Here is a 21,489-nt window from a genome sequence, read left to right as displayed (position 1 = left end):
GCCACGTGGTGTTGTTGTAGCCACATGGTGTTGGTGTTGTTGCCACATGGTGTTGTTGTAGCCACATGGTGGTGTTGTAGCCACATGGTGGTGGTGTTGTAGCCACATGGTGGTGGTGTTGTAGCCACATGGTGGTGTTGTTGTAGCCACATGGTGTTGCTGTAGCCACATGGTGGTGGTGTTGTAGCCACGTGGTGTTGTTGTGACCACATGGTGGTGTTGTTGTAGCCACATGGTGGTGTTGTTGTAGCCACATGGTGTTGTTGTTGCCACATGGTGTTGTTGTGGCCACATGGTGGTGTTGTAGCCACATGGTGTTGTTGTAGCCACATGGTGTTGTTGTGACCACACGGTTGTGTTGTAGCCACATGGTGGTGTTGTGGCCACATGGTGTTGTTGTGACCACATGGTGGTGTTGTAGCCACATGGTTGTGTTGTAGCCACATGGAGTTGTTGTGATCACATGGAGTTGTTGTGATCACATGGTGGTGTTGTAGCCACATGGTGTTGCTGTAGCCACATGGTGGTGCTGTAGCCACATGGTGGTGTTGTAGCCACATGGTGGTGTTGTAGCCACATGGTGGTGCTGTAGCCACATGGTGTTGTTGTGACCACATGGTTGTGTTGTGGCCACATGGTGTTGTTGTAGCCACATGGTGGTGTTGTAGCCACATGGTGGTGTTGTAGCCACATGGTGTTGTTGTGGCCACATGGTGGTGTTGTAGCCACACGGTGGTGTTGTTGCCACACGGTGTTGTTGTGGCCACACGGTGGTGTTGTAGCCACATGGTGGTGTTGTAGCCACATGGTGTTGTTGTGGCCACATGGTGGTGTTGTAGCCACACGGTGGTGTTGTTGCCACACGGTGTTGTTGTGGCCACACGGTGTTGTTGTGGCCACACGGTGGTGTTGTAGCCACACGGTGGTGTTGTAGCCACATGGTGGTGTTGTTGTAGCCACACGGTGTTGTTGTAGCCACATGGTGGTGTTGTAGCCACATGGTGTTGTTGTTGCCACATGGTGGTGTTGTTGCCACATGGTGGTGTTGTAGCCCTCTCTCTCCCTCTCCATCCATCCATCTCTCTCTCCCTCCATCTTTCTCTCTCTCTCTCTTTCTCTCTCTCCCTCCATCTCTCGCTCTCTCCCCCTCTATCTCTCTCTCTCTTTCTCTCCCTCCATCCCTCTCTCTCTCTCTCCCTTCATCCATCACTCTCTCCCTCCATCCCTCTCCCTCCATCCCTCTCTCTCCATCCCTCTCTCTCTCTCCATCCCTCTCTCTCTCCCCCTCCATCTCTTTCTCTCTCTCCATCTTTCTCTCTCTCCATCCATCTCTCTCTCTCTCTCTCCATCCATCTCTCTCTCTCTCCCTCCATCTTTCTCTCTCTCTTTCTCTCTCTCCTCTCTCTCTCTCTCTCTGTCTCTCTCTGTCTCTCTCTCTCTCTCTCTCTCTGCCTCTCTCTCTCTGCCTCTCTCTCTCTGCCTCTCGCTCTCTCTGCCTCTCTCTCTCTCCCTCCATCCCTCTCTCTCTCGCTCCCCATCCCTCTCTCTCTCTCTCGCTCCCCATCCCTCTCTCTCTTGCTCCCCATCCCTCTCTCTCTCCCCCTCCCCCTCTCTCTCTCTCTTCCTCCCCCTCTCTCTCTCTCTCTCTCTCTCTCTCTCTCTCTCTCTCTCTCTCTCTCTTCCTCCCCCTCTCTCTCGCTCCCCATCCCTCTCTCTCTCGCTCCCCATCCCTCTCTCTCTTGCCCCCATCCCTCTCTCTCTCGCTCTCTCTCTCTCTCCATCCATCCCTCTCTCCCTCCAACCCTCCATCTATCCGTTTATACTCCAGATCACACTGTGACTAATGAATGGGAGCTGCTGTGTTCAGCTTTGCTCGCTCTGACTTCACAAAGCGTAGGCTCTTTACATTAAACTGTGTGTTTCTCCTCTTCCTCTCCGCTCAACGTACATAAATATACAACGGGTGCCTATAGCTGCGCGCCACTGGTCATATGCATACGGGCGTAAGTCTTTGTCATAGTGGCGGTCCCAAACTCGGTCCTGGGGACCCCAAGGGGGTCTGATTCAAATAAAATAATCAACTAATCATCAAGCTTAAATTATTAGAATCAGCTGTGTCGTGTTAGGGGCCAAAACATGCACTCCTTAGGGTTCCGAGGACTGAGTTTGGGAAACACTGCCTTAGTCCCTAGGTTGTACATAACAAAGGTTAAGACAATAGGATTGTAGTATCCCACAACTCTTTGCAAAAATGTTGAAGAATTCTAAACAACGGGTCCAGCGATGCTAGTTAGCATTGGCGCTAGTCCCATTAATATGAAAAATTATTATTAATTATTTTTATTCTAACCTGGGTATCTTCAACCTAGATCAGTCCCAGGATGCTAGCTAGCATTGCTAGTAACTTGGAGCGGCAGATACGGTAGCATAGCGCTAGCATGACTAACTAAAGATGCTAGTTAGCCTAGCTAGTAATTTGTAGCGACAGATGCGGGTAGCATAGTGCTAGCATGTCTAACTAAAGATGCTAGTTGGTAGCTGCAGTTGTCAGCGAATATACACTTTGGACTGTGCAGTAAAACATTTTCATTTGTCTTTATACTCCAGCATTTTAGTTTTGAGATCAAATTATTCATATGATTGGACAGTACAGAATGTCGTCTTTTTATATTAAGGTTATTTTCATATACACTACCGGTCAAAAGTTTTAGAACACCTACTCATTCAAGGGTTTTTCTTTATTTTTACAATTTTCTACATTGTAGAATAATAGTCAAGATATCAAAACTATGAAATAACACATATTGAATCATGTAGTAACCAAAAAAGTGTTAAACAAATCAAAATATATTTTATATTTGAGATTCTTCAAATAGCCACCCTTTGCCTTCATGACAGCTTTGCACGCTCTTGGCATTCTCTCAACCAGCTTCACCTGGAATGCTATTGGCTACTTTTCACCAGTAGTGTATATATTTTTATTTATTTAAATGTAACCTTTATTTAACTAGGTAAGTCAGCTAAGAATAAATTCTTGTATATCTGGTTTAGAAATGAAAGCACTATATATCTAGTCCCCCCTGCAGATACCGCTACTGTCTATGAATGTATGTGTGCTTTTAGACTTTACATATGTACTGAATAAAAATAGAAACGCAACAAATTGTTCGTCCCATGTTTCATGAGTTGAAATAACTGATCCCAGAAATGTTCCATACGCACAAAAAGCTTATTTCTCTTTATTTTGTGCACAAATTTGTTTGCAATCCTGTTAGTGAGCGTTTCTCATTTGCCAAGATAATTAATCCGCCCGACGTGTGGCATATCAAGAAGCTGATTAAACAGCATTAAGATTGCATAGGTGCACCTTGTGCTGGGGGCAATAAAAGGCCACTCTAAAAAATATGCTGTTTTGTCACAGAACACATTGCCACAATGTCTCAAGTTTTGAGTTGGCATGCCGACTGTAGGAATGTCCACCAGAGCTGTTACCAGAGAATTGAATGTTCATTTTTCTACCATAAGCCGCCTCCAACGTTGTTTTAGAGAATTTGGCAGTATGTCCAACCGGCCTTATGACCACAGACTACGTGTAACCACGCCAGCCCAGGACCTCCACATCCGGCTTCTTCACCTCAGACCACGTGTAACCACGCCAACCCAGGACCTCCACATCTGGCTTCTTCACCTCAGACCACGTGTAACCACGCCAACCCAGGACCTCCACATCTGGCTTCTTCACCTCAGACCACGTGTAACCACGCCAACCCAGGACCTCCACATCTGGCTTCTTCACCTGTGGGATCGTCTGAGACCAGCCACCCAGACAGCTGATGAAACTGAGGAGCATTTCTGTCTGTAATAAAGCCCTTTTGTGGGGAAAAAACTCATTCTGATTGGCTGCGCCCCCCTGCCCAGTCATGTGAAATCCGTAGATTGAGGGCCTATTGAATTCATATCAGTTGACTGATTCCCTTATATGACCTTTAACTCAGTGAAACCGTGGAAGTTGTTGCTTGTTGTGTTTTTATATTTGTGTTCAGTATATGTGTGTATTAGCTGTGCTAGCAAGGATAAGTTAACAGGGTTCTATTAGTGGCTATGCATTCTCTTATTCTTAACATGTACAGTATGTGCATATATGTGCTCTCTTGCCTTCTACATATATGTGCTATCTAACACACACACACACACACACACACACACACACACACACACACACACACACACACACACACACACACACACACACACACACACACACACACACACACACACACACACACACACACACACACACACAGGACTCTGAATATATGTTGTCTCTAAGCCCCAGCGTTGCTACCAAAGCTAACACAACTATGTTCTGTCATATACAGGTAACTGCCAAAATAATGGAAACACTATAAGGGATACAAAGTATATTGAAAATGGGTGCTTCCACACAGGTTGTGGTTACGGAGTTAATTCATCAATTAACATCCCATTATGTATAAAAATGCTGAGCAGGTCATTATCTTGGCTATGTCCCCATAGGATGACAACGCCCCCATCCACAGGACACGAGTGGTCAGTGAATGGTTTGAAGAGCATGAAAACGTTGTTGACGAAATGCCATGGCCGTCGAAGTCACCAGATCTCAACCCAAATTGAACACTTGTAGGAGATTCTGGGGCGCCGCCTGAGACTGTGTTTTCTAACACCATTTGGCAAAACACCACATGATGTAATGCCTCGTGGAATAATGGTGTTGCCATTCCTCTATAGTTCCAGACGCTTGTTGAGTCTAATGCCGAGGCACGTTGAGGCTGTTCTGGCTCCTGGTGGCCCAACGCCCTGTTAAGACACTACGTTGGTGTTTCCTTTATTTTGACAATTACGTGCTCTCTTAGGTAGCACATTAATGTAAAGGTTAACACACATAAAACCTCTCTGAATATATGTGAATATATGTACTCTCTTAGGCTTCAACATATATGATATTCTACTACTTAACACACACATAACCTCTCTGAATATATGTACTCTTTTAGGCTTCCACATATATGATATTCTACTACCTAACACACATATAACCTCTGAATATATGTGTGTATTGTGTGTTTTCTCTCTGCTCACTGCTCTCCTCCCTTCCTGCTCTCTGGCCTGGTTGTTTTCAGAGATGGTAAACCAGCTCAATGCTCTCAGCTGCTTAGCCGGAGACCCCGAGGACTACTTCCTAAAGCTGGCTAGTAAAACGCCAAGCAGCGCTCAGTCTCCCTCCCAAGGTCTTTCTGTTTTCAACTTTCAACCTTTTCTCTTTTTCTTTCTCACTCGTTTTCACTGTCTCGTTCTGTTGTTCTGTCCCGTTTTGTCTTGTTCTTTCTAACTCTTGTTTCTCCCTCTACTGCCCTAGCTCTCTCTCTCTACTGCCCTAGCTCTCTCTCTCTACTACCCTAGCTCTCTCTCTCTCTCTACTGCCCTAGCTCTCTCTCTCTACTGCCCTAGCTCTCTCTCTCTATTGCCCTAGCTCTCTCACTCTACTGCCCTAGCTCTCTCTCTCTACTGCCCTAGCTCTTTCTCTCTACTGCCCTAGCTCTCTCTCTCTACTGCCCTAGCTCTCTCTCTACTGCCCTAGCTCTCTCTCTCTACTGCCCTAGCTCTCTCTCTCCACTGCCCTAGCTCTTTCTCTCTACTGCCCTAGCTCTCTCTCCCTCTACTGCCCTAGCTCTCTCTCTCTCCTGCCCTAGCTCTCTCTCTCTCCTGCCCTAGCTCTCTCTCTCTACTGCCCTAGCTCTTTCTCTCTACTGCCCTAGCTCTCTCTCTCTACTGCCCTAGCTCTCTCTCTCTACTGCCCTAGCTCTTTCTCTCTACTGCCCTAGCTCTTTCTCTCTACTGCCCTAGCTCTCTCTCCCTCTACTGCCCAAGCTCTCTCCCTCTACTGCCCTAGCTCTCTCTCTCTCCTGCCCTAGCTCTCTCTCTCCTGCCCTAGCTCTCTCTCCCTCTACTGCCCTAGCTCTCTCTCTCTACTGCCCTAGCTCTCTCTCTCTACTGCCCTAGCTCTCTCTCTCTCTACTGCCCTAGCTCTTTCTCTCTACTGCCCTAGCTCTCTCTCTCTACTGCCCTAGCTCTCTCTCTCTACTGCCCTAGCTCTTTCTCTCTACTGCCCTAGCTCTCTCTCTCTCTCTACTGCCCTAGCTCTCTCTCCCTCTACTGCCCAAGCTCTCTCCCTCTACTGCCTGAGCTCTCTCTCTCTCCTGCCCTAGCTCTCTCTCTCTCCTGCCCTAGCTCTCTCCCTCCACTGCCCTAGCTCTCTCTCTCTACTGCCCTAGCTCTCTCTCTCTACTGCCCTAGCTCTCTCTCTCTACTGCCCTAGCTCTTTCTCTCTACTGCCCTAGCTCTCTCTCTCTACTACCCTAGCTCTCTCTCTACTGCCCTAGCTCTCTCTCTCTACTGCCCTAGCTCTCTCTCTCTACTGCCCTAGCTCTCTCTCTCTACTGCCCTAGCTCTCTCTCCCTCTACTGCCCAAGCTCTCTCCCTCTACTGCCCTAGCTCTCTCTCTCCTGCCCTAGCTCTCTCTCTCTTGCCCTAGCTCTCTCTCTCTCTCCTGCCCTAGCTCTCTCTCTCCACTGTCCTAGCTCTCTCTCTCTACTGCCCTAGCTCTCTCTACTGCCCAAGCTCTCTCTCTCTACTGCCCTAGCTCTCTCTCTCTACTGTCCTAGCTCTCTCTCTCTCTACTGCCCTAGCTCTCTCTCTCTCTTACAGCCCTAGCTCTCTCTACTGCCCTAGCTCTCTCTCTCTCCTGCCCTAGCCTCTCTCTCCTGCCCTAGCTCTCTCTCCTGCCCAAGCTTTCTCTCCTGCCCTAGATCTCTCTCCTGCCCTAGCTCTCTCTCCTGCCCTAGCTCTCTCTCCTGCCCTAGCTTTCTCTCCTGCCCTAGCTCTCTCTCCTGCCCTAGCTCTCTCTCCCTCTCTGTACCATTGGTGATGTAGTCGTGTTGCCTGGTGTTCTCGTGTTGCACTTCAGATTACGTTTAGTACATTGGTTGGTTTTCATTGGCTGGTTTTCATTGGTTGGTTTTCTTTGGTTGGTTTTCATTGGCTGGTTTTCTGTCCTTTTTCAGTTTGCCCTCCTGGTGTCCAAGCCCCCGAACCCTGAACCTCCCCCTTTTGTCTGCAATTTGTAGTGAACCAATGGTCAGTCATATTCCTCCTTTATGGTGTTGCTTTGTTACCATAGAGAAAACAACACACACACACACAATGCTGCTGCCACTTGTGACAATGATGGCCTAATATGGCCCAGAATGCAGTAGGAGAAATACCACACCTTATCAGCTACTACCACTTCACTACGTATTCACACACACTCTCCCACACTCTCTCTCTAACACACACACACACACACACACACACACACACACACACACACACACACACACACACACACACACACACACACACACACACACACACACTCGCTCATCATCTCACTCACTCTGGCAATAGACTTTCTCACGCTCACATACCACATTCAGAAGCACACACAGTTAGCATTTAGTTTCTCACACACTGTTGAGACACGTACACACACACACACACACACACACACACACACACACACACACACACACACACACACACACACACACACACACACACACACACAACCTAGACAGGCTTTGTTGTCTTGATGAGGAAGAAGATGAATCTCTTGTGGCAACTCCCAGCCTGCACTAGTGGTTCTCATGGCAACCCGGTTCCATCAATCTCTGCTGAATTCCCCGCTGGACTCCAACTGTAGTGAAGCTGGACAGAGACGGACAGGCATTAACCAGTCACCTTTTACCAGAAGGAAGGAATACTTCTGGAAACTAAATGAACTCGAGTGGTTCACTCCAAAGTGCAGATTTTTTTTTGTACTCTTTTATTTCTGTATGTTTGTCTTCATTTTGACTCTTTCATCAGGGTTTTGGTTGTGAGGATGTTTCATCTCGTTTTCTTCCGCTAGTTTGAACTATTTTCCTTCCTTTTTTTGTTTGTTTTTGTTTTGTTAAATTTGTTTTTTCGTTCCTGCATTGTTTTGGTTCCCATGGCGACAGAGCTGATCAGTAAGCTGAACTTCCTGGAGGAGGATCAGGACACGCCCCCTGCCCTCTGCTCCAATCCCTTCGAAGATCCGGCTGATGATGTTGATGACCCCTCCCACCTGGAACACACCAATCACTTCAACCCGTTCGGTGATGATGATGATGGTAGGCTTGACCTTTGACCTCTATATACCTGTTCTGTCTCTCTGTCTCGCTCTCTGTACTGTATGTCTACCTGTCTATAAGGGACAAGGGATTTTAGCAGTTTGATTTACACTGCATGGCCAAAAGCATGTGGACACCTGCTCGTCGAACATCTCATTCCAAAATCATAGGCATTAATATGGAGTTGTGCCCCCCTTTGCTGCTATAACAGCATGCACTCTTCTGGGAAGGCTTTCCACTAGATGTTGGAACATTGCTGCAGGGACTTACTTCCAATCAGCCACGAGCATCAGTGATGTTGGGCGATTAGGCCTGGCTCGCTGTCGGGGTTCCAATTCATCCCAAAAGGTGTTTGATGGGGTTGAGGTCAGGGCTCTGTGCAGGCCAGTCAAGTTCTTCCACACCCGACAAACCATTTCTGCATGGACCTCACTTTGTGCACAGGGGCATTGTCATGTTGAAACAGGGAATGTCCTTCCCCAAACTGTTGCCACAAAGTTGGAAGCACAGAATGGTCAAGAATGTCATTGTATGCTGTGGGGTTAAGATTTCCCTTCTCTGGAACTAAAGGGTCCGGACCATGAAAAACAGTCCCGGACCATTATTCCTCCTCCACCAAACTTTACAGTTGGCACTATGCATTGGGACAGGGGTGTCCACATAATGTCAGTGTACATTATACCTCCTACACCAAACTTTACAGTGGGCACTATGCATTGGGACAGGGGTGTCCACATAATGTCGATGTACATTATACAACCTCCACCAAACTTTACAGTTGCCACTATGCATTGGGACAGGGGTGTCCACATAATGTAGGTGTACATTATACCTCATCCACCAAACTTTACAGTTGGCACTATGCATTGGGACAGGGGTGTCCACATAATGTCAGTGTACATTATACCTCCTACACCAAACTTTACAGTGGGCACTATGCATTGGGACAGGGGTGTCCACATAATGTCGATGTACATTATACAACCTCCACCAGACTTTACAGTTGGCACTATGCATTGGGACAGGAGTGTCCACATAATGTCAGTGTACATTATACCTCCTCCACCAAACTTTACAGTTGGCACTATGCATTGGGACAGGGGTGTGTCCACATAATGTCGGTGTACATTATACCTCCTCCACCAAACTTTACCGTTGGCACTATGCATTGGGACAGGGGTGTGTCCACATAATGTTAGTGTACATTATACCTCCTCCACCAAACTTTACAGTTGGCACTATGCATTGGGACAGGAGTGTCCACATAATGTCAGTGTACATTATACCTCCTCCACCAAACTTTACAGTGGGCACTATGCATTGGGACAGGGGTGTCCACATAATGTACATTATTATGGGGTCGACATCAAAGACTGATTTATTATCCTTTATGAATTTTATATTTATATTTTGTATTGTGTTTTCAGTCCAAGTTTATTGACATAGTTGTTGAAAGATTTATTTTATTGTTCTGAGGTTGTTTATAAAGTGCCTGCCAAACCAAATGTTACCCTTTTGTTGCTGTCGAGATGTCAAGAAATGTCACGTAGCATTGTGAATCCTGTGTGTTTATGTATTCTGTCAGTAAAGCAGAATACTGACGGACAGACAGACAGCTAAGATAATATTGACCCATCTCTCTCTCGCCCTTTCTCTCTGTCACAGGACCCCCCTCCCTGCCCCCCTCCCTCACCCTCCGACAGGACCCAGAGGCCTACTATGTCCAGGAGCCCTCCAACCCCTTCGACGAGGACGAAGTCAACACACACTCGCACACAGAGTACAACCCGTTTGACGAGCCAGACCAGGACCCAGACCTAGTCTCCGACCCCGACCCCCAGGGGCCCCAGGTCCAGCAGCCGGAGGCTCCCAAACCCAGGGGGAGGAAGGGGGTCAGGCCGGTGGATATGAGCAAGTACCTGTATGCTGACACCAACCCACCACCAGAGGACCAACTGGATGAGTGAGTTACAGGGGGGATGTGGGGTGGGGGGGGGTAAAGAGAGGAGATTTAGGGATGATTACGGGTTTCAGTCATAAAGTGAATTTGTTCTCTAGTGTGTGTCAGGGTTTCTGTTAGGAAAATGGGAAGATTTTATTATTTTATTTTTTACCTTTATTTAACTAGGCAAGTCAGTTAATTAAGAACAAATTCTTATTTTCAATGACGGCCTAGGAACAGTGGGTTAACTGCCTGTTCAGGGGCAGAACGACAGATTTTGTACCTTGTCAGCTCGGGGATTTTAACCTTTCGGTTACTAGTCCAATGCTCTAACCACTAGGCTACACTGCCGCCCCAAAAATTTAACGGCCATTTGAGAAATACACTGGACCCATATATGTATGTATTAATATAAAACATCAATAAAATCAATTTAGCCTCAAATAAATAATGAAACATGTTCAATTTGGTTTAAATAATGCAAAAACAAAGTGTTGGAGAAGAAAGTAATATGTGCCATGTAAGAAAGCTAACGTTGAAGTTCCTTGCTCAGAACATGAGAACATATGAAAGCTGGTGGTTCCTTTTAACACGAGTCTTCAATATTCCAAGGTAAGAAGTTTTGAGTTGTAGTTAATATAGTATTTATAGGACTATAGGACTATTTCTCTCTATACAAATCAAATCAAATTTATTTATATAGCCCTTCGTACATCAGCTGATATCTCAAAGTGCTGTACAGAAACCCAGCCTAAAACCCCAAACAGCAAGCAATGCAAGTGTAGAAGCACGGTGGTTAGGAAAAACTCCCTAGAAAGGCCAAAACCTAGGAAGAAACCTAGAGAGGAACCAGGCTATGTGGGGTGGCCAGTCCTCTTCTGGCTGTGCCGGGTAGAGATTATAACAGAACATGGCCAAGATGTTCAAATGTTCATAAATGACCAGCATGGTCGAATAATAATAAGGCAGAACAGTTGAAACTGGAGCAGCAGCACGGCCAGGTGGACTGGGGACAGCAAGGAGTCATCATGTCAGGTAGTCCTGGGGCATGGTCCTAGGGCTCAGGTCCTCCGAGAGAGAGAAGGAGAGAATTAGAGAACGCACACTTAGATTCACACAGGACACCGAATTGGACAGGAGAAGTACTCCAGATATAACAAACTGACCCCAGCCCCCCGACACATAAACTACTGCAGCATAAATACTGGAGGCTGAGACAGGAGGGGTCAGGAGACACTGTGGCCCCATCCGAGGACACCCCCGGACAGGGCCAAACAGGAAGGATATAACCCCACCCACTTTGCCAAAGCACAGCCCCCACACCACTAGAGGGATATCTTCAACCACCAACTTACCATCCTGAGACAAAGCTGAGTATAGCCCGCAAAGATCTCCGCCACGGCACAACCCAAGGGGGGGTGCCAACCCAGTCAGGATGACCACATCAGTGAATCAACCCACTCAGGTGACGCACCCCCTCCAGGGACGGCATGATAGAGCCCCAGTAAGCCAGTGACTCAGGGTTAGAGGCAGAGAATCCCAGTGGAAAGAGGGGAACCGGCCAGGCAGAGACAGCAAGGGTGGTTCGTTGCTCCAGAGCCTTTCCGTTCACCTTCCCACTCCTGTTACAGACTACACTCAATCATATGACCCACTGACGAGATGAGTCTTCAGTAAAGACTTAAAGGTTGAGACCGAGTTTGCGTCTCTGACATGAGTAGGCAGACCGTTCCCTAAAAATGGAGCTCTATAGGAGAAAGCCCTGCCTCCAGCTGTTTGCTTAGAAATTCTAGGGACAATTAGGAGGCCTGCGTCTTGTGACCGTAGCGTACGTGTAGGTATGTACGGCAGGACCAAATCAGAGAGATAGGTAGGAGCAAGCCCATGTAATGCTTTGTAGGTTAGCAGTAAAACCTTGAAATCAGCCCTTGCTTTGACAGGAAGCCAGTGTAGGGAGGCTAGCACTGGAGTAATATGATCAAATTTTTTGGTTCTAGGATTCTAGCAGCCGTATTTAGCACTAACTGAAGTTTATTTAGTGCTTTATCCGGGTAGCCGGAAAGTAGAGCATTGCAGTAGTCTAACCTAGAAGTGACAAAAGCATGGATTAATTTTTATGCATCATTTTTGGACAGAAAGTTTCTGATTTTTGCAATGTTACGTAGATGGAAAAAAGCTGTCCTTGAAATGGTCTTGATATGTTCTTCAAAAGAGAGATCAGGGTCCAGAGTAACGCCGAGGTCCTTCACAGTTTTATTTGAGATGACTGTACACCATTAAGATTAATTGTCAGATTCAACACAAGATCTCTTTGTTTCTTGGGACCTAGAACAAGCATCTCTGTTTTGTCCGAGTTTAAAAGTAGAAAGTTTGCAGCCATCCACTTCCTTATGTCTGAAACACATGCTTCTAGCGAGGGCAATTTTGAGGCTTCACCATGTTTCATTGAAATGTACAGCTGTGTGTCATCCGCATAGCAGTGAAAGTTAACATTATGTTTTCGAATAACATCCCCAAGAGGTAAAATATATAGTGAAAACAATAGTGGTCCTAAAACGGAACCTTGAGGAACACCGAAATTTACAGTTGATTTGTCAGAGGACAAACCATTCACAGAGACAAACTGACATCTTTCCGACAGATAAGATCTAAGCCAGGCCAGAACTTGTCCGTGTAGACCAATTTGGGTTTCCAATCTCTCCAAAAGAATGTGGTGATCGACGGTATCAAAAGCAGGAGTGTATCAATGCATCCATGTAACAGAGGCTGGATCACAGTGTATCAATGTGACCATGTGACAGAGGCTGGATCACAGTGTATCAATGTGTCCATGTAACAGAGGCTGGATCACAGTGTATCAATGTGTCCATGTGACAGAGGCTGGATCACAGTGTATCAATGTGTCCATGTAACAGAGGCTGGATCACAGTGTATCAATGCATCCATGTAACAGAGGCTGGATCACAGTGTATCAATGCATCCATGTAACAGAGGCTGGTGATTTTAACTTTTTCAATTTGTAGAATTTTTAGGATTAACCACGTGACAATGATTTTGAGAAACGAGAAGGTTATTATTGACATTAAACACGAAAATGTGCATATGAAAATCAGAACTGACACGCGGAATTTGTAGAAATGATAAGATACATTTGAAGCGTCGCCAAACTTGAAACTCACGCGCCGCCCTAGGAACTCTTGATAAAATATTTGCCTCCACGTTTCCACGGTCAGATTTTGGCTACAGGCTCCTTATGAAGCAAGGTTAGACATGCTTCATAATATGAAATAAAACATTCAGGTTTCAAACAATTAAGTATTTTCAAAGTGCAAGCTGCCTCCTGCTCACATTGTGAAGGAAGCGCTCTCAGCCTGTCGCCTGCACCTGAATGGTGAATGGGAGGCGCGCTTCAACTACCAGTTGAGAAATAAAAATAGCTATTTTTAATCGTGCACCAAAACTGTGTTTAACACGTGATTGCATTTAGCATTTTGGCGCAATGAATGGGCGTGTTTTACTTCGGCAGCAGCCAGCCGAGGAGATGCAGGAGAAATCCCCCTCAAATAGTCTCTGAATGCTGTGCGCGTGTGATAGTTGTGTTGGATAAATAAGATACGCGATGACTAATGAAAATACACACAGGCCAATTTAATTCCGCTAAATTATGCAAATTACCTATAGACCGATAAGCATGACGGTCAAATGTATTTCCGTCAGATTAATAAAACAACTATGGGATTATTTTCTTCTCCTTGTCATTTCTGCCCGGCAACAGTTTTATTTATCGGCAACAAAAAAGGACAAAAGCAGTCAATTGCCAGCAAATAGAAACCCTGGTGTGTGTATCTGTGTTTGTCTTCAAGTGTGTATCTGTGTTTGTCTTCGTGAGTGTGTGTATCTGTGTTTGTCTTCGTGTGTGTGTGTCTGTGTTTGTCTTCGTGTGTGTGTATCTGTGTTTGTCTTCGTGAGTGTATCTGTGTTTGTCTTCGTGTGTGTGTCTGTGTTTGTCTTCGTGTGTGTGTGTCTGTGTTTGTCTTCGTGTGTGTATCTGTGTTTGTCTTCGTGTGTGTGTATCTGTGTTTGTCTTCGTGTGTGTGTATCTGTGTTTGTCTTCGTGTGTGTGTGTCTGTGTTTGTCTTCGTGTGTGTGTGTCTGTGTTTGTCTTCGTGTGTGTGTGTCTGTGTTTGTCTTCGTGGGTGTATCTGTGTTTGTCTTCGTGTGTGTGTCTGTGTTTGTCTTCGTGTGTGTGTGTCTGTGTTTGTCTTCGTGTGTGTATCTGTGTTTGTCTTCGTGTGTGTGTATCTGTGTTTGTCTTCGTGTGTGTGTGTCTGTGTTTGTCTTCGTGTGTGTGTATCTGTGTTTGTCTTCGTGTGTGTGTCTGTGTTTGTCTTCGTGTGTGTATCTGTGTTTGTCTTCGTGTGTGTGTGTGTATCTGTGTTTGTCTTCGTGTGTGTATCTGTGTTTGTCTTCGTGTGTGTGTATCTGTGTTTGTCTTCGTGTGTGTGTATCTGTGTTTGTCTTCGTGTGTGTGTATCTGTGTTTGTCTTCGTGTGTGTGTATCTGTGTTTGTCTTCGTGTGTGTGTATCTGTGTTTGTCTTCGTGTGTGTGTATCTGTGTTTGTCTTCGTGTATCTGTGTTTGTCTTCGTGTATCTGTGTTTGTCTTCGTGTATCTGTGTTTGTCTTCGTGTGTGTGTGTATCTTCGTGTGTGTTTATCTTCGTGTGTGTGCATCTTCGTGTGTGTGTCTGTATGTGTATGTGTGTAACCTTGTGCGAGGTACACAAGGCCCCCTCAACTCTAAGACAGAGTGACTTGGGAGCTCTTTCAGAAACAAGGACTCGGTTGTTCCCTGCATTCTTTCTGCTTGTCTGCCCCCTCTATCCCCCCTCTATCCCCCCTCTATCCCCCTCACCTCTGTCCTCCATCCCACTTCACCCCCTCTCACTACAAAATACTGCCTCATGACTCCTTGTCGTACAGCAATTTACAATTAGTTAAACCTTCCATTTTCATCCTCCCATCCCCCTGACTAATATTCATCCTCCCAACCCCCTGACTAACATTCCTCTTCTCAACCCCCTGACTAACATTCATCCTCCCAACCCCCTGACTAACATTCCTCTTCTCAACCCCCTGACTAACATTCCTCCTCCCAACCCCCTGACTAACATTCCTCCTCCCAAACCCCCTGACTAACATTCCTCTTCTCAACCCCCTGACTAACATTCCTCCTCCCAAGCCCCTCAAACATTCCTCCTCCCAACTCCCTGGCTAACATTCCTCCTCCCAACCCTCTAGCTAACATTCCTTCTCCCAACCCTCTAGCTAACATTCCTCCTCCCAACCCCCTGGCTAACATTCCTCCTCCCAACCCTCTAGCTAACATTCCTTCTACCAACCTTCTAGCTAACATTCCTCCTCCCAACCCTCTAGCTAACATTCCTCCTCCCAAACCTCTAGCTAACATTCCTCCTCCCAACCCTCTAGCTAACATTCCTCCTCCCAACCCTCTAGCTAACATTCCTTCTCCCAACCCTCTAGCTAACATTCCTCCTCTCAACCCCCTGGCTAACATTCCTCCTCCCAACCCCCTGACTAACATTCCTCCTCCCAACCCCCTGACTAACATTCCTCCTCCCAACCCCCTGGCTAACATTCCTCCTCCCAACCCCCTGGCTAACATTCCTCCTCCCCCCAACCCCCCTCAAACATTCCTCCTCCCAACCCCCTCAAACATTCCTCCTCCCAACCCCCTGGCTAACATTCCTCCTCCCAACCCCCTGGCTAACATTCCTCCTCCCAACCCCCTGGCTAACATTCCTCCTCCCAACTCCCTGGCTAGCATTCCTCCTCCCATCCCCCTGGCTAACATTCCTCCTCCCAACCCCCTCGCTACTATTCTTCCTCCCAACCCCCTGGCTAACATTCCTCCTCCCAACCCCCTGGCTAACATTCCTCCTCCCAACCCCCTGGCTAGCATTCCTCCTCCCATCCCCCTGGCTAACATTCCTCCTCCCAACCCCCTCGCTACTATTCTTCCTCCCATCATAAGCCACTCCTAGGTTAATGTGTCCACCATGTTTTGTTTTTTGTTGTCCCGGGTAATGTCCCAAATGGCACCCTATTACCTACATAGTGCAATACTTTCATGTAGAGTATATATAGACAATATGGTGGCATTTGGGACAGCCCTGGGAGGGAGAGAGGGAGGGGGAGGGAGGGATGGTGGGAGAGAGAGATGGAGGGAGAGAGAGGGAGCAAAGTATTTTGACTGGGGCTGTGGAGGAAGGGAGAGAGGAAGGGAGAGAGGAAGGGAGAGAGGGAGGGAGAGAGGGAGGATAGAGAGCTCAGTGTTTTGTCAATTAACTTCTGGGCCACATCCTGACTGATGGCAGCCCATTCTTGCATAATTAATGCTTGGAGTTTGTCAGAATTTGTGGGTTTTTGTTTGTCCACCCGCCTCTTGCGGATTATCCACAAGGTCTCAATGGGATTAAAGTCTGGGGAGTTTCCTGGCCATGGACCCAAAATATCGATGTTTTGTTCCCCGAGCCACTTCGTTATCACTTTTGCCTTATGGCAAGGTGCTTCATCATGCTGGAAAAGGCATTGTTCGTCACCAAACTGTTCCTGGATGGTTGGGAGAAGTTGCTTTTGGAGGATGTGTTGGTACCATTCTTTATTCATGGCTGTGTTCTTAGGAAAAATTGTGAGTGAGCCCACTCCCTTGGCTGAGAAGCAACCCCACACATGAATGGTCTCAGGATGCTTTACTGTTGGCATGACACAGGACTTATGGTAGCGCTCACCTTGTGTTCTCCAGACAAGCTTTTTTCCGGATGCCGCAAAATCGGAAAGGGGATTAATCAGAGAAAATGACTTTACCCCAGTCCTCAGCAGTCCATTCTCTGTACCTTTTGCAGAATATCAGTCTGTCCCTGATGTTTTTCCTGGAGAGAAGTGACTTCTTTGCTGCCCTTCTTGACACCAGGCCATCCTCCAAAGGTCTTCGCCTCACTGTGCGAGCAGATGCACTCACACCTGCCTGCTGCCATTCCTGAGCAAGCTCTGTACTGATGGTGCACCGATACCGCAGCTGAATCAACTTTAAGAGCTGGTCCTGGCGCTTGCTGGACTTTCTTGGGCACCCTGATGCCTTCTTTACAACAATTGCACCGCTCTCCTTGAAGTTGAAGATAAATGGTCGATTTTAGGTGCAATCTTACTGGCAGCAATATCCTTTTGCCTGTGAAGCCCTTTTTGTGGAAAGCAATGATGACGGCACGTGTTTCCTTGCAGGTAACCATGGTTGACAGAGGAAGAACAATGATTCCAAGCACCACCCTACTTTTCTGTTATTAGAACTCAATCAGCATGACAGAGTGATCTCCAGCCTTGCCCTCATCAACACTCACACCTGTGTTAACGAGATAATCACTGACATGTCAGTTGGTCCTTTTGTGGCAGGGCTGAAATGCAGTGGAAATGTTTTTTGGGGATTCAGTTCATTTGCATGGCAAAGAGGGACTTTGCAAGTAATTGCAATTCATCTGATCACTTTTCATAACATTCTGGAGTATATGCAAATTGCCATCATACAAACTGAGGCAGTAGACTTTGTGAAAATTCATATTTGTGTCATTCTCAAAACTTTTGTCCACGACTGTATACCGCCCTTCAATGAAGTTTTACCTTGTCACATCTTAGTGTACCTTCGAATTCTCCTGTCTATGCTAGAGACCGTGATGATCTGATAGGCAACGCCCTTCTTGGAAAGCTCAGAAGTTGTGCCTAATAACCAACCTAAAGCTATTTATGCACCTCGCAAGCTAACATGGCACTCTTCTCAGGTAGTAAGCTATAGTTACCTATGGTTATTTGTTCCAATATATTTTCAAATTCCGCCCCCCAAAAAGTGTTTAGCTAGCTGCATTTATAGGATCCTCTTTGAGCATTATATTTTTTGCCACCTCTAACATGAATGTTGTCTATATGTATTTGTTAGCTAGCTAGCATGCATGAGTAGTACTTATCTCTCACATGCCGACAGATGCAGTCATCTTGATTGAATCGGACACTTTGTGGCACTTCGTTTGACACGTGACTGCAGTTTGCATTGAATTGTGGTCATAACAACCCCGCGAGTGAACAAAGTAGTTCACTTGCTCCCTTGAGCTAAATCGAGGGCAGAGGGAGGGGGGGGGGTAACGTTTGTGAATTGGACCGCCACTTAAGATGGCAATCATACTGCATCCGGTTTCGACAGGGATACCCTAAGGGAAAGTGGCTGGGCTGAGGGGGAGTAAAAATGACACGATTGGACTGTAGCCTGGGTCTTTTTACATGTCTTTTAGCCAAGGCAGGTCTGTCAAAGATGAATGCCACAGCCTCTATGGCTCTGCTTTTCTATCCTCCTTTCTCCTCCGTTCTCTTGGCCGGGGTTAGTTACACACTGAACTTGTCTGTTTCTTTCAGCCTGATATACCAACCCCCCCCCCCCCCTTCCCCTAGTTCTCTGGCTGTGTGTGAGTGGTGAGTGTTGAATGAGTGACGTGGAGCGGTGTAGTCCGTTTCAACCCTGCGGGCTGGCTGACCTGTGTATTGATAAGATCCTGTGTGTGTGTGTCTGTCAGTGCCCAGCATAGCAGTTGGGATATGAGGTCACTCAGAGCTGACCTCAGAGCACCTGTGTCCTGTGTTACCCAGCCATCCGTTTAACTCAACGTTGTGTGTGTACTTTTGACTTACTACTAGCCGTGTGGCTCTGAGGTACTGCTAGACGTGTTGTGGCTCTGAGGTACTGCTAGCTGTGTTGTGGTTCTGAGGTACTGCTAGACGTGTTGTGGCTCTGAGGTACTGCTAGCCGTGTTGTGGCTCTGAGGTACTGCTAGCCGTGTTGTGGCTCTGAGGTACTGCTAGCCGTGTTGTGGCTCTGAGGTACTGCTAGCCGTGTTGTGGCTCTGAGGTACTGCTAGCCGTGTTGTGGTTCTGAGGTACTGCTAGCCGTGTTGTGGTTCTGAGGTACTGCTAGCCGTGTTGTGGTTCTGAGGTACTACTAGCCGTGTTGTGGCTCTGAGGTACTGCTAGCCGTGTTGTGGTTCTGAGGTACTTCTAGCCGTGTTGTGGTTCTGAGGTACTGCTAGCCGTGTTGTGGTTCTGAGGTACTGCTAGCCGTGTTGTGGCTCTGAGGTACTGCTAGCCGTGTTGTGGTTCTGAGGTACTGCTAGCCGTGTTGTGGCTCTGAGGTACTGCTAGCCGTGTTGTGGCTCTGAGGTACTGCTAGCCGTGTTGTGGCTCTGAGGTACTGCTAGCCGTGTTGTGGCTCTGAGGTACTGCTAGCCGTGTTGTGGTTCTGAGGTACTGCTAGCCGTGTTGTGGCTGGTTTGGTAACTCTAACCGTGTTGTGGTTCTGTGGTACTGCTAGCCGTGTTGTGGCTGGGTTGGTACTGCTAACCGTGTTGTGGCTCCGAGGTACTGCTAGCCGTGTTGTGGCTCCGAGGTACTGCTAGCCGTGTTGTGGCTCCGAGGTACTGCTAGCCGTGTTGTGGCTCCGAGGTGCTGCTAGCCGTGTTGTGGCTCTGTGGTAATGCTAACCATGTGTGTCTGAGTTGGTATTGCAAACCTTGTTGTGGCTCTGAGGTACGGCTAGCTGTGTTGTGGCTCTGTGGTAATGCTAACCGTGTGGTGGCTCTGTGGTAATGCTAACCGTGTGGTGGTTCTGTGGTACTGCTAACCGTGTGGTGGTTCTGTGGTACTGCTAACCGTGTGGTGGTTCTGAGGTACTGCTAGCTGTGTTGTGGCTTTGTGGTAATGCTAACCGTGTTGTGGCTTTGAGGTAATGCTAACTGTGTGGTGGCTCTGTGGTAATGCTAATCGTGTGGTGGCTCTGTGGTAATGCTAACCGTGTTGTGGCTCTGTGGTAAGGCTAGCCGTGTGGTGGTTCTGTGGTAATTCTAACCGTGTGGTGGCTCTGTGGTAATGCTAACCGTGTGGTGGCTCTGTGGTAATGCTAACCGTGTGGTGGCTCTGTGGTAATGCTAACCATGTGGTGGCTCTGTGGTAATGCTAACCGTGTGGTGGCTCTGTGGTACTGCTAACCGTGTGGTGGTTCTGTGGTAAGGCTAACCGTGTGGTGGCTCTGTGGTAATGCTAACCGTGTGGTGGCTCTGTGGTAATGCTAACCGTGTGGTGGCTCTATGGTAATGCTAACCGTGTGGTGGCTCTGTGGTACCTGGTCAGCTATTTTAGTGTTGAATGTGTGTTCCTAAGTAAAGTACAGTGAAGTGTTATTGACTGTACGTTTGTTTATGTGTAACTCTGTGTTATTGATTGTGTCACACTGCTTTGCTTTATCTTGGCCAGGTCGCAGTTGTAAATGAGAACTTGTTCTCAACTGGTTAAATAAAAGTGAAATAAATTACATTTAACAAAAAACAGAAGAGTTTTAGAGGATGTAAAGTTATACAATGCCTGTAAAATGACATTATGATGCAATCTTTTGATATGGCATATCTCTCTCCTCTCCCTCTTTCTTTCCCTCTCCCCCCCTCACTTCCCATCCCTTTCCCTCTCTCCCTCCCCCTCACTCTGTCTCTCCCCTCCATCTCTTTCCCTCTCCCCCCTTACTCCCTCTCTCCCCTCCCTCACTCCCCTTCCCTCTCTCCCCTCCCTCTCTCCCTCTCCCCCCTCACTCCGTCTCTCTCCTCCCTCACTCCGTCCTCACTCCGTCTCTCTCCCTCTGTCTTCCCCCCTCTGTCTCCCTCCTCCTCTCTCCCTTTCCTCCCTCACTCCGTCTCCCTCCTCCCTCACTCCGTCTCCCTCCTCCTCTCTCCCTTTCCTCCCTCACTCCGTCTCTCCCCTCCCTCACTCCGTCTCCCTCCTCCTCTCTCCCTTTCCTCCCTCACTCCATCTCTCCCCTCCCTCACTCTGTCTTCTCCCCTCCGTCTCCCTCTCTCCTTCAGATCCAACCCGTTCTACGAGCCCCGGACCTCCAGCCCATCCCGACCCTCCGGGGGCCCCTCTCCAGACTTCAGTAACCAGAAGAGGAGAGCCCCGCTACCTCCCAGACCTCCAGGCCCCAGCCCCTCGGCCCCCAACACCTCCAGGGAGGGGTCAGAGAGGGAGAGATTCATGCCCAGTGGACCCAGTGCCGTGGTAGCTGTGGTGGGGCGAGAGCTGGCCTTCTCCTCCCCTAAGGTAAGACTCTTTGAAGAGGGTAGTGGCACTAGAGTAGTGGTATTTATGAAGTGTGTGTGTGTGTGTGGTTGTTCACAAAGTGTGTGTGGTTGTGTTTGCATGTGCCTCCGTGTGTGTCC

The 21,489-nt window shown here is 47.6% G+C and overlaps 1 protein-coding gene across 1 annotated transcript in view; it reads left to right on the top strand.

Annotated features, from left to right (window-relative positions):
* The window catches only part of LOC135513368 (EH domain-binding protein 1-like), a 204,031-nt gene that overhangs the window by 130,562 nt on the left and 51,980 nt on the right, over nt 1-21,489 (top strand). The window contains exons 8-11 of the mRNA XM_064936294.1: nt 5,160-5,267; nt 8,079-8,231; nt 9,897-10,194; nt 21,136-21,370. Coding sequence (XP_064792366.1) covers nt 5,160-5,267; nt 8,079-8,231; nt 9,897-10,194; nt 21,136-21,370 — 794 coding nt within the window. The remainder of the gene's footprint in view (nt 1-5,159; nt 5,268-8,078; nt 8,232-9,896; nt 10,195-21,135; nt 21,371-21,489) is intronic.

This window comes from Oncorhynchus masou, chromosome 24 (assembly GCF_036934945.1).
Source record: "Oncorhynchus masou masou isolate Uvic2021 chromosome 24, UVic_Omas_1.1, whole genome shotgun sequence".
NCBI classification, from domain to species: Eukaryota; Metazoa; Chordata; class Actinopteri; order Salmoniformes; family Salmonidae; genus Oncorhynchus; species Oncorhynchus masou.
The sequence above is the reverse complement of the archived record's forward strand: the minus strand, read 5'-3'. Positions and strand labels throughout refer to the sequence as shown.